General features: G+C 46.8%; 1 protein-coding gene across 1 annotated transcript in view; it reads right to left on the bottom strand.

Moving 5' to 3' along the window:
- The window catches only part of ABCA13 (ATP binding cassette subfamily A member 13), a 370934-nt gene that overhangs the window by 268101 nt on the left and 84690 nt on the right, over nucleotides 1-18143 (bottom strand). The window contains 5 exon segments of the mRNA XM_059729347.1: nucleotides 6977-7098; nucleotides 9178-9254; nucleotides 11903-12075; nucleotides 16196-16314; nucleotides 17912-18081. Of these exon segments, the coding sequence (XP_059585330.1) occupies nucleotides 6977-7098; nucleotides 9178-9254; nucleotides 11903-12075; nucleotides 16196-16314; nucleotides 17912-18081 (661 nt within the window).

The following is an 18143-nucleotide window of genomic DNA, read 5'->3' on the forward strand; positions in this document are numbered from 1 at the left end:
AGGAAATGATCCTTCGGGCACAGAGGGAGACAATCCTGATGAGGGGAAAAAGGGGGAAAGGGGCCAAGAGGCTTCCTTGGCTGACCAGAGAAATCCAGAGCAGCCTATGGGCTAAAGGGGGGGCATATAAAAAGTGGAAATGGGGAGAGATTACTAAAGAGGAGTATATCTCCTCTGCTTGAGCTTGTAGGGAGGCAGTTAGACAGGCCAAACCTACCATGGAGCTGAGGATGGCATCCCAAGTTAAGGATAACAAAAAATTGTTTTTTAGATATATAGGGAGTAAAAGGAAGACCCAGGGTGGAATAGGATCTCTACTAAATGGGCATAAGCAATTGGTGACGGACAGGGGGGACAAGACTGAACTCCTCAATGTGTTCTTTGCCTCAGTTTTCCTAAGTGAGGGGCAAGACAAGTCTCTCACTGGGATTGTAGAGAGGCAGCAGCAGGGTGCCAGACTACCAAGCGTAGACCCTGAGATGGTGCAGAGGCATTTGGAGGAACTGGATGTGTTTAAGTCGGCAGGCCCAAATGAGCTCCATCTGAGGGTACTGAAGGCATTGGCTGACGTCATTGCACAGCCAGTGGCGGGAATATTTGAACACTCATGGAGTACGGGCCAGGTCCCGGAGGACTGGAAAAGGGCCAATGTGGTCCCCATTTTCAAGAAGGAGAGGAAGGAGGACTCGGGCAACTATAGGCCAGTCAGTCTCACCTCCATCCTTGGCAAAGTCTTTGAAAAAATTATCAAGGATCACATATGTGAGAGCCTGGCAGGACAAATTATGCTGAGGGGAAACCAGCACAGGTTTGTAGCAGGCAGATCGTGCCTGACTAATCTAGTCTCGTTTTATGATCAGGTTATGAAATGCCTGGACACAGGAGGAGGGGTGGATATCGTATACTTAGACTTCAGGAAGGCCTTCGATATGGTATCCCACCCCATACTGGTGAACAAGTTAAGAGGCTGTGACTTGGATGACTACGCAGTCCGGTGGGTGGCGAATTGGCTAGAGGGTCGCACCCAGACAGTCGTGGTGGATGGGTCGGTATTGACCTGGAAGGGTGTGGGCAGTGGGGTCCCGCAGGGCTCGGTCCTTGGACCGATACTCTTCAATGTCTTCATCAGTGACTTGGACGAGGGAGTGAAGTGTACTCTGTCCAAGTTTGCAGATGACACAAAACTGTGGGGAGAAGTGGACACACCGGGGGGCAGGGAACAACTACAAGCAGATCTGGACAGGTTGGACATATGGGCAGAAAACAACAGAATGCAATTCAACAAGGAGAAATGCAAAGTGCTGCACCTAGGGAGGAAAAATGTCCAGCACACCTACAGCCTAGGGAATGACCTGCTGGGTGGCACAGAGGTGGAAAGGGATCTTGGAGTCCTAGTGGACTCCAAGATGAACATGAGCCGGCAGTGTGACGAAGCCATCAGAAAAGCCAATGGCACTTTATCGTGGATCAGCAGATGCATGACGAATAGGTCCAAGGAGGTGATACTTCCCCTCTATCGGGCGCTGGTCAGACCGCACTTGGAGTACTGCGTGCAATTCTGGGCGCCGCAATTCAAGAGGGTTGCGGATAACCTGGAGAGGGTCCAGAGAAGGGCCACTCGTATGGTTAACGGCTTGCAGACCAAGCCCTATGAGGAGAGACTAGAGAAACTGGATCTTTTCAGCCTCTGCAAGAGAAGGTTGAGAGGCGACCTTGTGGCCGCCTGTAAGTTCATCACGGGGGCACAGAAGGGAATTGGTGAGTATTTATTCACCAAGGCGCCCCCGGGGGTTACAAGAAATAATGGCCACAAGCTAGCAGAGAGCAGATTTAGACTGGACATTAGGAAGAACTTTTTCACAGTTCGAGTGGCCAGGGTCTGGAACGGGCTCCCAAGGGAGGTGGTGCTCTCCCCTACCCTGGGGGTCTTCAAGAGGAGGTTAGATGAGCATCTAGCTGGGGTCATCTAGACCCAGCACTCTTTCCTGCTTATGCAGGGGGTCAGACTCGATGATCTATTGAGGTCCCTTCCGACCATAACATCTATGAATCTGTGAAAGGGCATACTGTTAACTCAGATCCAGCTTCTTGTCCTGCCCAGGTCCTTTTCAGCAAAGCTACTGCTTAGCCAGTTGGTCCCAAGCATGGGATTCATCTATCCTAAGTGCAGGACTTTGCACTTGTCCTTGATGAACTTCATGAGAACTCTTTTGGCCCAATCCTCCAATTTGTCTAGCCCTACCTTCCAGCTTATCTACTAGTCCTCACAGCTTGGTATCATCTGTGAACTTGCTGAAGATGTACTCCATCTCATCTTTCAGATCGTTAATGAAGATTTTGAACAAAACTGGCTCCAGGACTGACCCATGGGGCACTCCGTTTGATACCAGCTGCCAACTAGACATCGAGCCATTGATCACTACCCACTGAGCCCAATCCAGCCAGCTTTCTATCCACTTTACAGTCCGTTCATCCAACCCATACTTCCTTAGCTTGCTTGCAAGAATGTTGTGGAAGACCACATCAAAAGCCTTGCTAAAGTCAAGGTATATCACGTCCACCACTTTCCCCATTAATCAATCAATCAATCAGCAGGCACTCACCCCACAGATACACATACAACAATGAAAACAGGCTTATCAAATCAGTTTCATAAAAATACACACTTCATTCTGAGGAAACACCTAAAAACAAGCCAAGGATTTGCATGTCACTATGGTCAAAGACTCAAAACCTATTGTATACATACATACTGTAAGGGCCCCAAATTCAAAGTGGTCACTCAATCTAAGATTCAGAAAATGGTCAACAGACAAACAAAAATGCATCAAAGGGAAGGGCAAAATAACTGTAAATGCAGACATATTTCCTTTATTTCCTAGTACTAGAATGCCACCCATTAAGAGAGTAATGCTTATAACATGGTTTGGCTTTTTAATTGCACAGGAAACAGAAATTTCAATTCCCAACTACCTGTATCCCATACCACTTGGGGCATTATCCAGTAGGCTAAACCAAACTCTTTTAACTCTATCAGGAAATCCAGAAATTGGTGCATCTTTGTGAGCATTAGCATTATACACCGTTAGCACAGTATACTCAGTAAGTGAATAGTCATACATTTCATGAAGTTTCTGAAGGCTTGTAAGGTATAGTCCCATGGTAATATGCATCACCAGAGTCTAATCTTAAGGTGACAAAAACAAGGATAGATGTAGCAAGGTCACCATACAAAAAGCTTAGTCATATTCTCCCCCCACAAATGCAAAGGAAGAAATAGTTCATTCATAGCATAGGCTGTTCCATATCATAAACATACAGGGCTACACAAAAAAACTGCACTTGAAAGAGTATGCTTGCAGCTTATATAGCATTAGACGCTTATCATTGTGCTTCAGTTGAATCATGTGTATTTAAGTACTCATTTGCATGTGCAAGTGTCAGTGTGAGCATGCAAATATGTGCACAGATGTGAGTATATGTACAGAGTTTCCACAAGCATAAAGTAAGCTCCTACCTTTGAAAATTCTGCCCATTACTATTTATTATTTTAGGAGAACAAAGTCTTACAAGTTCACTATCAAGTTCCTCTTTTACTGGATCACTTCCAAGTGACTTCTCTTGTCTAAATTTACTACTAACAAAATAATGAACTAGTAATAATGGCAGTTACTCATATTGCCCAAGGAGAAGTAGAACAAACAAAAATCACCTGCAATTAGAGTTAGACTTGTCCTGTAAAAGAATTTGCATGGAGAATGGCATCTTTCAAAGTCAAGCTTTTTATGGAATAAGCCTGCATCTCCCTTTGCCTTGTGGAGCATCAGTGACATCCAGTGGCTGCTTGATTGATCCGATTAGTATAAGGCTAAAGTGCCAGAATACCAATTCATTCCCATTTATAAGTGTGTGTGTGTGTGTGTGTATGTGTGTAATGGGAAACAGAACCTGTTGTCAGCAGACAGCCTTTACAGTTCACACAGGATACATAAGAGTTTATATGACTCCAACCATCAAAGAAGGAATAGGCCATGAAAAACAGAGACAGATAACAACAGCAAGGTTCTTAAGAGAAGGACTCATCCTTTAAGGGAACACGAGAGGGCAGACTGCTGCCTGCACTCCATTCTCAGGCAGGACAATTTCTCCATGAAGCCTGGCTATTGCTCTTCAGAGTTTCCAGGTGGCAAAAGTTCAAATTCAAGGCTGGTATAAATGGGTGAAATGCCACTAGCAGAGATGGAGTCATACTCAGAGCAGCAGAGAATTTGGCCTACTTTAGAGCAGTAGTTCTCAATCTTTTTTTCGTTTGCAGATCCCTAAACATTTTCATATGGAAGTGCAGAGCCCTTTGTGAATTTTAAATGCAAGTGCAGACCCCTTTGAATTGCAATTCACATACCTCTGATTGATCATGGTCCTCTTTTGCAGACTCCTTAGACATAGTCTGCAGACCTCCAGGGGTCTGTGGACCACAGGTTGAAAACCACTGCTTTAAACCAACAGGGCTTGCAAAACGTATCCCATAGGAACATGAGAAATTCCATACTGAGTCAGACCACAAGGACATCTACCTGGTATTTTCTCTCTCTCTCAGAGTGTCACAGAGTGATGCTAAGGGAAGGATGCAGGACCTATCAAGACCCATCTGTCCCCTTCCTCTCTACCTTATAACTTCTAGCATAAAGAAGGCTAAGGAATTCTGATTTCAGGGCTCTATAATTCTGTTGTCATGTTTAATACCTACTGACAGAACTATCAAGAATTTGTCCAATCCTTTGTTGAACCTGGTTAATTAATCAGCCTCTACAACATTTCCTGGTAATGAGTTCCCCCAGCTGACTATAGCAGTGTGAAAAATAACTTTATTTTATTAGTTTTCAACCTGTTTCCTAATAATTTATTTTATATGTCCCCTAGTTCTAGTCTTGCAAGAGGCAGTAAACAGTACATTCTTTTTTCTCCACCAGTCATTTTTGTATAGACTTCTGTTATATCTCCTCCTCAGTTATCTTTTCTCTAATCTAAAAAAGTTCTCCTCTTTATAAGAGAGAAAAAGGAAATACACTATATAAACATTCACCATCTTAGAGTTTCCAGCAGACTCTGAAATGTCTCCTGGGTTCTTTTGTGCCAGTATCAATGCCCCCTTAATGCCTTGATATCATTTTGAATTGCCAAAACCCTCATAATTTTCCATATAAGAATGATGTGAAAATATGAAAGCCCACACAAGATCAACTAAGGCTGCTGGCATACATTCAGATAAGTATGTGATGCAGTCTGATCCCTGATCCCAACAATCACACCTTCTTCCACACCACACATAAATGGCAGGACGTGCAATTATGGGCAAGATCAGACACAAGTCCCAGTCACTACTGCCTGCAGCCTTGCTGTCAGTTCCAGGGATGAAAGGCTCCCCAGAGAGGAGGAGATGAGGTGCTATTCCCACTCAAGAGTTTCAAGTCCTCATTCCCAGCAGCCTAGCCAGGACTGCTGGGCATGAAGAATCAATGCTCCCAACACAAATTTTAATGTCAGGCAGAAATGAGGGGGTCCCTATTCTCAGGAATGTAAAGCTTCATGCCCATCAGCCCTGTGGGAATTGGAGGATCAAGTCTTCCAATAAAAACCTCAGGGCAGGGAGCACCTCAGTTCCACCCACCAAAAGCCAGGTTCCTCTGTACCCAGCAGTCCCAACAGGTCTGTTGGGCACTGGTGTCCAAAATCCCAAGCATAGGAAGCCCCTCAGCTTCTCCACTTGGACCAAGGCAGCCACAGGCCAGTTGGAGACCAGCTGGTTTTCTATTTTATAGTGCCTTTGTGGCAGGACAGTAGGGGGCGGTCCTGTGTTGAGCCACCCACCTCACTGCGCCCGACCACCTTCCAGGCTCTGAGTGCCTCCTTGGGGGCGCCTCACATCTGGCCAACCCCCTTCCTGGAGCACACCCATTAGCCTGGGGGTTCCTCTGCTACCACCTAGGGCTGGGCTTGATTCTGGCTCTGTGCACCCTGGGAAACACAGACCTAGTAGCCCTCAAGGGTACTTGATTCACTTCAAGAACTTGGGATGCTTCCCTCAGTCAGAAGCACAAGTAGTGGTCTCCCTTAGTCAGCTGAACCAAGGGGACCCCAAGGCATAATCTGGACCCACTCCCAATAAGTCTCCCACGCTAGGTACAAAGGAGAACTTTATTGGTTACAAGAGGTAAGGTTGCAATAGGGTACAGAGTAGAGCAATATCAGAGAAATCCCACAGAACAAACTCCCATGGCTGGGTAGCCTCTGATCATGCATCTGGGTTACCGCAAGCTATATATCTAGTTAGATCTCAGGTAGCTTACCCACGAGTATCATCCGGAGGCAGGTGGAGATTCCCTCTGGAGGCAGGTAGTTTCTTGAACATGACTTTTGAGACGGGGAGCAAGTTTCAGATGGTTCAGCTCTTCTCCCTCTCTGAGTCTTCCTCATGGCTGCTGCCCCCTCCTCCTGGGCAGTCCTTAACTTATATAGCCCTTGTGACCTCATTTACCTGGTCCAATGGAGGCCAGCACCTGTTGGCTGTCAGCCAACCAATTTGAAATGCATCACTAGTTGCTGGGCAGACTGGCAGTTCCTAACTCCCCAGGGAGCAAGCCCCTCACCCAGGTATGTGATACCAGTCACGTAGACAGAGGGAGCAGGTTTCCCCGCTCCCTCAGGAATGTATCCAGCTCAGGTTACCTAAAGATATAGGGTAAGGTGTGTATCCTTTGCTGGGCCCATCCTGACCAAACTGTCACAGAGCAGAATTTATGGGGAGAAACAGAGGTGGCCTTCTGCCACAGCCTTAAATCAGGTGAATGTGAAGCACCATTGCCATTTATGGCACGATTAACACATTAATCACACCATAAATGTAACATGTGCCAGGGGCCTTAAGGAGACATTTTATAGGTCAAGATGTTCATCCAACCTATTTGTCATTTTGTACCTTGGAATGCGAGCCACTCCCTTCCAAGATGACGTCTATGGTTTCTTCAGAGATATTGACTGAGGAATGAAGCTGCAGAGTCAGTTCAGTAAGGTTCTGCACAAAGTCTTTGATTTTCACATCTACAACACAGGAAAGAATGCATCCTCAGTGCCACACCCAATTGCTGAACTCAAAATGCCACTCAGCCATCCACTTCCATACATATATTTGGGAATATGAAAGAGCAGAATGAAGTCTCCAGGAGCCACTATTTCATTGCCCCACCAGTCCTACAGAATTCACAGGCAGAGTTCTGAGGTATATCACATCTACCCGTGGAGCAGAGGTCAAGAAGGGTGTTTAATGCTAAATAACTAATCCACTCATTCATAAACTATCCCCCCAAGACCATTCAGGAGAGACATCCTAAACTGGTGAAGTCAATCTTCAACAGGGATCCAGGTTTTTCATTCACCATGAAAAATGCAGATTTCCTCTTTTTAGGTAGAAAAACTCAGGAAATGGCAGGTTCCCCCTTGCAGGCTGGCAGAGTTCCAGCCTAAAAAGGGGTTGGTTGGGGTTGGGGAGAACTTGAGGAGGGTGATCAGGCAGAGGGCACCATGTGCATGTGTGCCAGGCAGCATGGAGAACAGCTCCCACAACTTCCCACAGATAAATCTATGGATGGGGCAGACTGTGGCCCCCATGGTGAGCAGGGCTGGGGTTGGGGGCAGTGTATGGGGCCCAGGGCCCAGGCGGGTATGTGCGGTTGTGGGACCCAGTCTGGAAATGGAAGGGAGCCATGGGTGGCTCATCTGGGGGAGCCATCTCCCTGCCACTGCATGCACTCTCATGGGGGGGAGGCATGGGAGTAGTACATGCACCCCAAATTTGTGAGAGTGTTGGGGGCAGATGTGGCCTGCCCACTACAGGCTCAGGGCTTCCTGCTTGCTGCCCTCCTGTTTCTACAGGTCAGCGAATGGGACCCAGAATGGGAGAGCAGAATGGGGTGGGGCTGCACCACCATGGTAAGGCACCCCCTGCCTTCCTGGCAACAGCAGGGGCAGCAGCATGGAGTTATACCCCGGCTCACAGCTGCCAGGTGGGCAGGGGTTGCCTCACTTTAGCAGCACAGCTGGTGCAGGGCTTCTAGCGGCAGCAGTGACACCAAGCCTCCCTGCCCCACTCCACCCTCCTGCACCAGGTCCCACCCACCGGGCCACAGAGGACCCAAGGGGAGAGCAGAAGGACGAGGAGTGCTGAGGCTACAGCAGGCAGCCCACATCCTCCCTCCCCTCACAGGCTCTGCTCTGGCCATACCACCCAGGGAGGAAGGGGAGCCACACTCTACGCTCCACTCCACCAACAGCAGCCACCACCTCCTGCAGGTGGCAGCCAGTGATCAGGTCCTGCTGAGGGCAGGGCAGGGGTCTGTGGGCCCTTGCCCTGATCCCATAGCTCTGGCAACTGGGGCCCCCCTCTGGCAGGGCTGGGCAGGTGGTGGGCTGTGGGTGGGGAGTGAGGGGTACTGGCAGAGCCAGGGTGCTGTAGATCAGAAGTAAGGGGCACTGGCAGGGCCCAGGGGGCTGTGGGTCGGAACTAAGGGACACTGGCAGGGCTGGGGTGGGGGGGCTGTGCATTGAGATTGAGGGCCGGGGCACTGGCATATCAGGGCTGCTCAGTGCCACAAAGTGGGGTGCGGGGGCAGGCAGACAGCTGCAGCTGGACCCGTGTCCTGGTGAGCAAAGTTGACAGGGGGAGCTCTGATTTTCCATGATAAAAAAAAACAAAATGAAATGCAGTGGTGTTTCATTTTAATTGCAGAAAAACACGGATTTTGGAGGTTTTTAATCAGAGAATTTGCAATTTTTAAACAGAGGAAACCAGGAACCCTAGTCTTCAGTCACTTAGGACAACTTGTGCTAGTACACTATAGATCTCTTCCTTTCACAGAAAGATTCCAGGACCATGTTACTGGAGAGGTTTGCTACCCTGGGGCCAAATTACTATGTGGGGAGAACAGGGACAGAAACAATTTATTCATAAGTTGACAACACACTAGCAAGCTAGTGTTTTCCACATACAGAATTATTTTACCTTTGTTAAGTTTGTTTCAATTTAATATTTGTTTTCATGGCCTTTAAAACAAGCACACCATGATGATCCATAAAACAGCAGCAGGGTTTATATTAGTTCCTATAAATACACCATTAACTTACCATCCGGTAGACTGAAGTTACTGAGAAAAGCGGCTACTGAGTTTCCTGACAAAAGTGCCTCTAGGTTTTCAGCCAACCTGAAATGACAATACTAGTTTCACAAGTTGCTATTTCTAAGTAGTTAAATACGATTGTATATCATGCATTACATGCACAGCATTTATCAGTACTGAAGTGATGCCAGTTAGACAGATTAGTGCTAAGATTTTTCCTGCTGCTTGTACAAGTAAGCAGCAAGGTACTGAGATGGGCCCAGATGACCATGCACCCATACATACTGCACTGACCATCACATTCCTTGTTCTTATAGGGCCTAACGTGGTCAATTTGACAAACTGGGGGTGAAGTAAAGATTTTAGTATAGATCACCCCCGAACTTGTGACCATTTAAAGAAAAAGGAAAGAAAAAAAAAAGGGCAAGCCCTGCCTTCCCAGTACAGTGTAAGTAATATCTATCATTGTCTACTCCCCCTCAGGCTGTTGGGTAAGAACAAAAACTATGACAAGACGGGTTTCAATCCTGCCAAGAGCCAAGCGCATCCTGCTGCTTGTGCATTCTGAACATCCCTGACTTGAAATCGACCCAAATAGAGGTTGCTTAAAACCTTTCAGGATCGGGGCCTGGAAATTAGGTTGATATAAGACCCACAACATGTAGATCAGGGGTGGGCAAAGTACATCCCACAGGCCAAATCTGGCCTGCCAACTGACTGGATCTGGCCTGCAGCTCTCCCTGCGGCGTTCTGCATTGGGCTGAGCCACACCCTCTCCCACCAGGACAGCCCACGCCGTGCTCCTGCCTGCTGGCCAGGTGCTGCTCTACTCCCCTCACCTCCAGCAGAAGCCACCTGGCTGAAGCTTCCCCCCACCTGCCCATTCACTCAGAGCAGCACAGACAGGGGCAGGAGCAGGAAGAGAAGCCACCACTGGAGGTGAGGGGAGCAGAGTAGCACCTGGCCGGCTGCAGCTGCACAGGAACAGCCCCGCCAGCCCGGGCCCTGGCCAGCATGCATAGCTTCCAGTGGGGCTCTTCCTGTGCAGCTGCAGCCGGCCACGTGCTGCTCTGCTCCCTTCACTTCCTCAGCGGCTCCACGTGCTCCTGCTGCACCACTCTGAGCAGTGAGGAAGCTTCAGCCAGGTGGCTCCTGCCTCAGCTCCTGACTGCCTTCCATCAATTCCGCCAGCCTGGCACAATGAGCAGCTACCTGCAGGCAAGTGGAAGGCAGGCTGGAGCTGCAGCCAGAGCTCTGTGCACTGGTGCAGGATCCACCCAGCTGAAGCTGACCTCCACCCACCCAGAGTAGCACAGCAGGGGCAAGAGCAAGAGGAGGAGCTGCTGCTGGAGATGAGGGGAACAGAACAGCTCTTCCAGCCCGAGCCCCAGCCAGTGTACCCAGCTTCCAGTGTGGCTGTAGCGAGCCAGGTGCTGCTCTGCTCCCCCACCTCCAGCGGCAGCGACAGCTCCTCCTCCTGCTCCTGCCCCTGCTATGCTGCTCTGGGCTGGGGGGAAACTTCAGCGGGGTTGCTCCAACAGGAGGTAAGGGGAGAAGAGCAGCTTCCACCCAGCTGCCGCGACATTGGGAACAGCCCTGCCAAAAGCTGCATTTTGGCTGGGCCAGGGCAGGGCCAGCAGGTGTGGGGGGAGTGCAGCACAGGTTTCCCTGGGCAGGGCTCAGCCCCATGCAGAGTGCCACAAAGGAAGCCATCCCTTAGTTCCCAGACCCCCCCCACCAACACACACACACCCTTCTTTCTCTTCCACAGGCCAGGGCATGCAAGGAGCAAGCAGCCTCACCAGCAGTCCCACTCCTGAACACTACTCCCCGCCTGCCAACAGCCCTATAAGGAGTTTTGGTGAGTTGTTGTGAGCCGGGGGACACATGGGGTGCTGACCCAGCCCATGACAGCTCATCAAAATTCCCTGTGTGGTCCTCAGGCCCAAATCATTGCCCACCCCGATGTAGATGCTTATGGGTGCAGACAGAAGTGCAGCTCCCACCTGTAACTTAGAACAATTCCTGCAAAGCGTTCCGAGTTACAACATTACCCCAAACCAGACAGAAGTTCACAGTTGGTTCCAGGGGGAGGGGAATCTAGAGGGAGCTCATTCTTGGGGATATCCCCTGGCTGGTGCTGAAAGGTAAGGTAGGTGAATTGGAGCCCCCACCCGAGGGGGATGGGCTCCAATACACCCACTCCACCCTCCAGTGGGGGCTGAAAAAACCCCAGACTGAAATCCCTCTGTTTCCTTTCCCCCCTCCCATTCTGAAAACAGTGGCAGGTTGGGAACTCTGCAGACACAAGTTACAGAAGATGCTACATTTTGAAATGTCTTTATCTAATACCTCATGCAATGAGGGGTCAGATTTTCACCCAATCAGCCATGTTTTAAGCTGTTTGCAGCCACACACTTGTGTTTGGTCATGCCTATAAACTGCTTTCTGTGGCCAGATTGGGCAAAAATTGTCATTTACTCTTTGGAGAGGGCAAAGGGGGTGATTAAAAAAGCAGACCTTTTCACACTTACAGTGCAAGTCATTGTTTACTGTTGCAGAACAGATGCCTCTAACAAGTATACAGTGCCCCCTTCTTTCTCCTTTTTGGTCAGAGGGTGGTCTGGGTAAGCATAGTTTGTATTATATCTATACAAATTAAATCCATACACATGCAAGGGACTACTAAACCTAACAAAAATAGTGCATGGCAACAGAAAAACAGACTTTACATTTGTACATGCTTCTGGATGTCCTCTAACACGAGCTGACATTCACAGCTGCTATCAGTGGTGTTTTGTAAAGTTCTCAGGAAGCTATGCAGAGTACCAGAAAACGTCTTGTTTATATTTACAACATTCTCACAATCTCCTTGGTTAGAAATGGGCCACGTTTTTTCAATATCCTGCACACAAAACAACCAAGTTAAAATAAAATTCATGCAATAGCTTTATTTCCTCGAAATAACAGGTCTACACCACTAAATAATGGGAAGCTTTGCTTGAAAATAAAACACAAATCAAAAAACATAGCTCTTATCTTGTTATCTTATTTTTTGTAAAGAAATAGGAGACAGGATTTTTTGGTTTTGGATAAATAATAAGTGCACAAAAACAATTAAGTTTTGGGACAACCCAAACTATTTATGAATCCAACCCAAATCCAGCAAGCAGTTTCAGATGAAAAAGCTTGGGGGGGGGGGAGGAGGGGAGAGGGAGTTAAAAACATCAAAACAAAATGTTTCAACATGTTCCAAATTAAATGTCTTGTTGCAGAAATGCTGAAACATTTTGCTTTGATGTTTTCAAAATTAAGTGCTTCAACTTTATAATTCAAAATAAGATTTTTAATTTAAAATTGAAAGGGAAGGAGAAAGGTTAAAGAAATGGGTTAAAGAACCTGGAAAATAGACAAGCTAGTTTGTTTTGGGTCAAATGAAATGTTTCAGACTAACTTAAATTGATAGCGGGGGGGAAGAGCAGGAGGACATCCCTTTTCACAAAAAAAGGCCAAGAATAATTTTCTTTCCCTTTAACTCAAATTCATTTTTCCCACATTTTTCTGTTCCAGTACCTAACCAAAAAAAATAAAAATCAGTTGTGTGCTTAATTCCCTCCATAGCCACATACTCCTTGCATCATGCCCTACACAGAGACCATTTATTCCTTTCAATTTTTTCTTGCCTTTTTATTAACTTTGCCTTTTATATAGGTGCTTTTCTAGAACAAGTCTATTTATACATACAATGTTTATCTGCATATGCATATATTTAGATATACAAGAGAAAAGTATTGCTCAAAGTCTCCTTGAGCAAAATTCTACCCTCAGATCATTTTGGTGGCGCTCAGTTCTGACAGCTTGCTCTACTTAACATTCTCTGAACTCTCACTCACACCACTGAGTGCTCTGTGTTGACAGTGGAATATCAAGGCTGATATCCAAAAAGTAAAGAAAGGCAAATCCTGTATTAAAAGAATAAAGCTCATATTTCTGGGGGCCTCCAAGAGGCCAATTCTCTCCTGAAGGCAACTGCAAAACTCTCACTGGAGCAAGATCAGGTCCTGGCTGAGGCCCTAGATGCCAAGCATTCATCTTTTGATCATCTTTTGTGTCCAGCATCAGAGGTGCAGAGAGCAATCCCTCTTGGCAAGCAAAATTAATCTATTTTCTGGGTGAGTTTTCTTTTAGTCTGAATGACTTTGGTTGGAGAGCTTTCATTTGTACTATGTTTGATTAAAATCTTGCTCTTGTTAAATGTCTAGCAACGTGAAAGCACCCAGAGTGGTTCCATCAATAAATCTAAAGGAGTTCACCAGGGAATTGGCTGAGGCCACATGCTCCTGGTCCATGGTTGTCATTGGAGACTTCAACTACCCAGACATCTCATGGGAAGAGCGCTCAGCTAAATCCGAGTGGTCACAAAGCTTCCTCTTGTGTGTGAATGACCTCTCTCTGACTCAAGAAGTCTATGGGCCAATGAGAGGTAAAGTGCTGCTCGACCTGGTACTAGTAACCGGGGATGACCTAATCAGTGACCTAACAATCGATGGGAAGCTGGGCGACAGAGACCACGAGCTGATCACCTTCACCATCCACCGTAAAGCTGGCAAGTCAGTCAGCAATACAGAAGTCCTTGACTTTAGGAAAGCTGACTTTGACAAGCTCAGGAGGCTTCTTGGTGAGACCCTAAGGGACCACGACCCCAAGGGGAGGGAAGTTCAGGAGGAGTGGTTGCTCCTGAAGGGAGCAATCCTCGATGCACAAGCTCAGGCTATTCCGTCTTGGAGGAAAGGCACCAAAAGGGCGCAGCAGCCCCCTTGGCTCTTCAGGGAACTAGTGGACCTCCTGCTGCTAAAAAGAAAGGCCTCCAAAGGATGGAGGACAGGATCCACCTCTAAGGAGGAATATTCCACACTGGTCCAGTCCCACAGGAAGCGAACCAGAAAAGCCAAGGCTGCGACAGAATTCCAACTAGCTACAAGTATCAAGGACAATAAAAAGTCCTTTTTCACATATGTGGGGAGCCAGAGGAAAAGCAAAGGCAACATTAGACCCCTGCTAAACCAGATGGGACAACTGACAACCGACGCCCAGGAAAAAACAAACCTATTAAATGGGTATTTTGTGTCAGTCTTTCATCAGTCCCACGGGATGCCCATGTCCATTATAGGACAGGGAGGCCTGGGTGAGAGAGATTCCCTGCCCTCCATCAATGCTGACCTCGTGAAGGAACACCTTGAGAGGCTGGACACCTTCAAGTCAGCCGGCCCTGACAATCTACACACCAGGGTACTCAAGGAGTTGGCAAGCATCATAGCCCAGCCTCTGGCATGGATCTTCGAGAACTCCTGGCACACTGGTGTAGTGCCCGAAGATTGGAAGAAGGCCAATGTGGTGCCCATCTTCAAGAAAAGGAGGAAAGTGGAACCGGTAAACTACAGGCCCATCAGCCTGACCTCTATCCTGGGCATGGTCTTGGAAAAGATCAAATAGGGGTTTGTTGTGGGTAGGTCTTGCTTGAACAATCTCATTTCCTTCTATGACCAGGGGACCTATCACCTGGGCAAGGGAGAGGAGATTGATGTCATATATCTTGACTTCAAAAAAGATTTCAGTCTGGTATCCCATGATCACTTCTTGGCAAAACTGGCCAACTGTGCCCTTGGGTCCACCACAATCTGCTGGCTGGGGAATTGGCTCCGTGGTCAAACCCAGAGGGTGGTGGTTGATGGAAGTCAATTATCATGGTGCCTTGTGACCAGTGGGGTCCCTCAAGGCTCTGTCTTCGGACCTGTATTGTTCAATATCTTCATTAATGATGTGGACACTGGAGTCAGAAGCGAACTGACAAATTCGCCAATGATACCACACTCTGGGGTAAAGCATCCACACCTGGGGACAGGAGGGTGATCCAGGCTGACCTTGACAGGCTCAGGAAATGGGCAGATGAGAAACTGATGGTGTTTAACACTGAAAAATGCAAGGTCCTCCACCTTGGAAGGAAAACCTGCAGCATCCTTATAGGCTCGGCAGTGCTACGCTGGCTAGCACTAAGGATGAAAAGGACTTGGGGTTCATGATTGACCACTAGATGAACATGAGCCTTCAATGTGATGCAGCGGCTAGTAATGTGAGCAAAATGCTGGCTTGCATCCATAGATGCTTCTCAAGTAAATTCCGGGATGTCATTCTCCCCTTGTACTCGGCCTTAGTGAGGTCACAGCTGGAGTAGTGTGTCCAGTTTTGGGCTCCACAATTCAAAAAGGATGTGGAGAAGCATGAGACAGTGCAGAGAAGAGCCACGCACATGATCAGAGGTCAGGAAAACAGGCCTTATGATGAGAGGCTGAAAGCTATGGGGCTCTTTAGCCTGGAAAAGCGCAGGCTCAGGAACGATCTGATGGCCACCTGTAAGTTTATCAGGGGTGTTCACTAGGATCTGGGGGAATGATTGTTCACCAGCTCGCCCCAAGGGATGACAAGGTCGAACAGTTATAAACTCCAGTAAGACCATTTCAGGCTGGACATAAGGAAGAATTTCTTTACTGTCTGAGCCCCCAAGGTCTGGAATAGCCTGCCATCGGGGGTGGTTCAAGCACCCACATTGAACGCCTTCAAGAGAAATTTGGATGCTTATTTTGCTGGGATCCTATGACCCCAGCTGACTTCCTGCCCGTTGGGCAGGGAGCTGGACTCGATGATCTTCCGAGGTCCCTTCCAGCCCTAATGTCTATGAAATCTATAAAGCAACACCCCTCCAACCACCACCACCACTTGTCATTTGGTACTAAATGACAGCCTAGTTATTCCATTTACAGCTTTCAACACTTGTCAGCATTTATTTATGTGACTTCTTCTGGGTATCACTATGAAGTATGGCAGAAATACCCCTGCAACCCTTGATTGTACATAAGGACAGTTCAGACTGTAGAAAAACAAAATAAAAATCGTCTTGGAGTAATTTTCCAATACAGAAGTGTAACACATGATATAAAGGATGCTGCAGGAACGGAAATTCTTCAAACCTGGTACCGATCATGAATCAAACTGATTCCTTCAATAACAGAACGGAGAAGATGCTTTGTTAAGCCATTTTTACAGCTTGTAAAAGCACAGATAAGGTTGCTGATGACTCTTGGTTTTTCTGTAAGAGAAAACATGCAAATGAATCAGTTAAGCTCCAACAACATCCTATCAGAAATGAAATTAACATTAAAAAAGGAAGAAACAGGGAAAGAAGATTTAAATATAAGAGCAAAAATAAAGTCTAGCGTGCTATGCTTTCCTTCTTATATAATGCTCTATATCACCCTCAGTATCTTGAGTGACAGTGAGGACAGTCATGACTGGAGCAGAACCAGAGCAGCGGGGCTTCATGCCAGTTCCATGGAAAGAAGATTCAAAACTTGTAAGGAACGCTATGGGCTATAACTAGGTCTCCCCTCCTCTGCTCTACCACCCCCACCAAGCAACTCTCTAGCATCTTCTTCAATCTTTTCCCCTCTGGAGATGCCTGGAGATTACTGTCAGGAAACAGCAATCAACATATAGCTGTAAGTGGAAAGACTGGCCTCTGTTACAGATAAGTTTCCAATAGAAGTATAAAGAGAGAGAGTATATTCTGCTATCAAATCTCCTGGTGGGGGAAGCTTTACCCAAATTAGCTTTCAGCGTGACCCTGACAAACAGCTTCCTTCCATTGCCTTCAAAGGTTTGCACATATGACTGAAGAGAGGATCTGGCCCCACTACTGGGTTTGAGTTAAATAGAATCCTGCTCATTCTCTCAGAGCCTGGATGGTTTCAAGGGGAAAAAAAACAACTTCTAATCATAAAGAAAGAGGGCTGGAAGGGACCTCCACAGGTCATCTAGTCCAACCCTCTGCTGTAGGCAGGATCATCCCTACCCAAACCATGCTATACAAATCCATTATTTAACCTCTTAATAAAACTACGCAGTCAGCCCTGAAATAAGACATCCATGTTTTGTTTTGTTTTGTTTTGTTTTGTTTTGTTTTGTTTTGTTATTCAGTCTTTATCTCTTAAATAGATAAGGGAAAAGGTGGAGAGTAAAAGATGGCACTGGGTTAATTTTTTTCTTCCCCTCAAATAGTCGCTTTAAATTCAGGTTCAGTAAAATCCAGCCCAGCAAATTTCTGCAGCTAGGAGTTCCAGGCAACCCACAAAACAACAAGCAAGTCTCATCAAACCTTTATGTCTTGTATAAAGTTTTGCAAATTTCCCTTGATGCAGAAAATCTAATGTAAGCAAAGCACATAGCACAAAGGTCAAGATACTCAGACATAGTGCCTAAAACATTAGATTATCCACCCATATTTGAACCTTTAAAGCTCAGCACCTTTGGAAAAGCATTTTATAGTTGTCTTAACTTCTCTCCCATTGCAGCTAATGAGGGTATTACCAGGGAATTCACCTGAAGCAGAATAAGTCAACAACGAGCATTTCTGAAAATCTCTGGCTTACATACCCACTGAATATGTGGGTTTAGAAGCTAAAACATCAACTATCCACTTTCATGCTATGCTGTTGCATTAGGACTTCTGCATCAAAATATTTTCAGGTGCCTGCCTTTGCCTCCTTTTGAGGTGTCAGTGTTTGGGTCAAACTTGAGACCATCCAACTAGGTTCATTATGGCTGCAGCAGGGTGCTCTGAGTACAGCTTTAACATTCCAGCAGTAAGATGGATCATGAAGCAAACAGTTGTTACTACAGCAACCAACCTGCAACAATTTTAAGTATGCTCAAAGCTGTTATCTGTACATTCTGTAGCAGTAAGACACTAGCAGGACTTAAATGCTTCTGGAAAACCTGGCACATCTCAGAGACACTAAACAAAAAAAACACAAAAAAACAAAAATCAATAGAATAGCAATCATTTTTAGGACAACAGTATCAAAGAAAGGCTTGAACAAGCACTACACGTGCTATTATAATCATCAGTGAGCTTCACTA

This window comes from Alligator mississippiensis, chromosome 5, assembly GCF_030867095.1.
Source record: "Alligator mississippiensis isolate rAllMis1 chromosome 5, rAllMis1, whole genome shotgun sequence".
NCBI lineage: Eukaryota > Metazoa > Chordata > Crocodylia > Alligatoridae > Alligator > Alligator mississippiensis.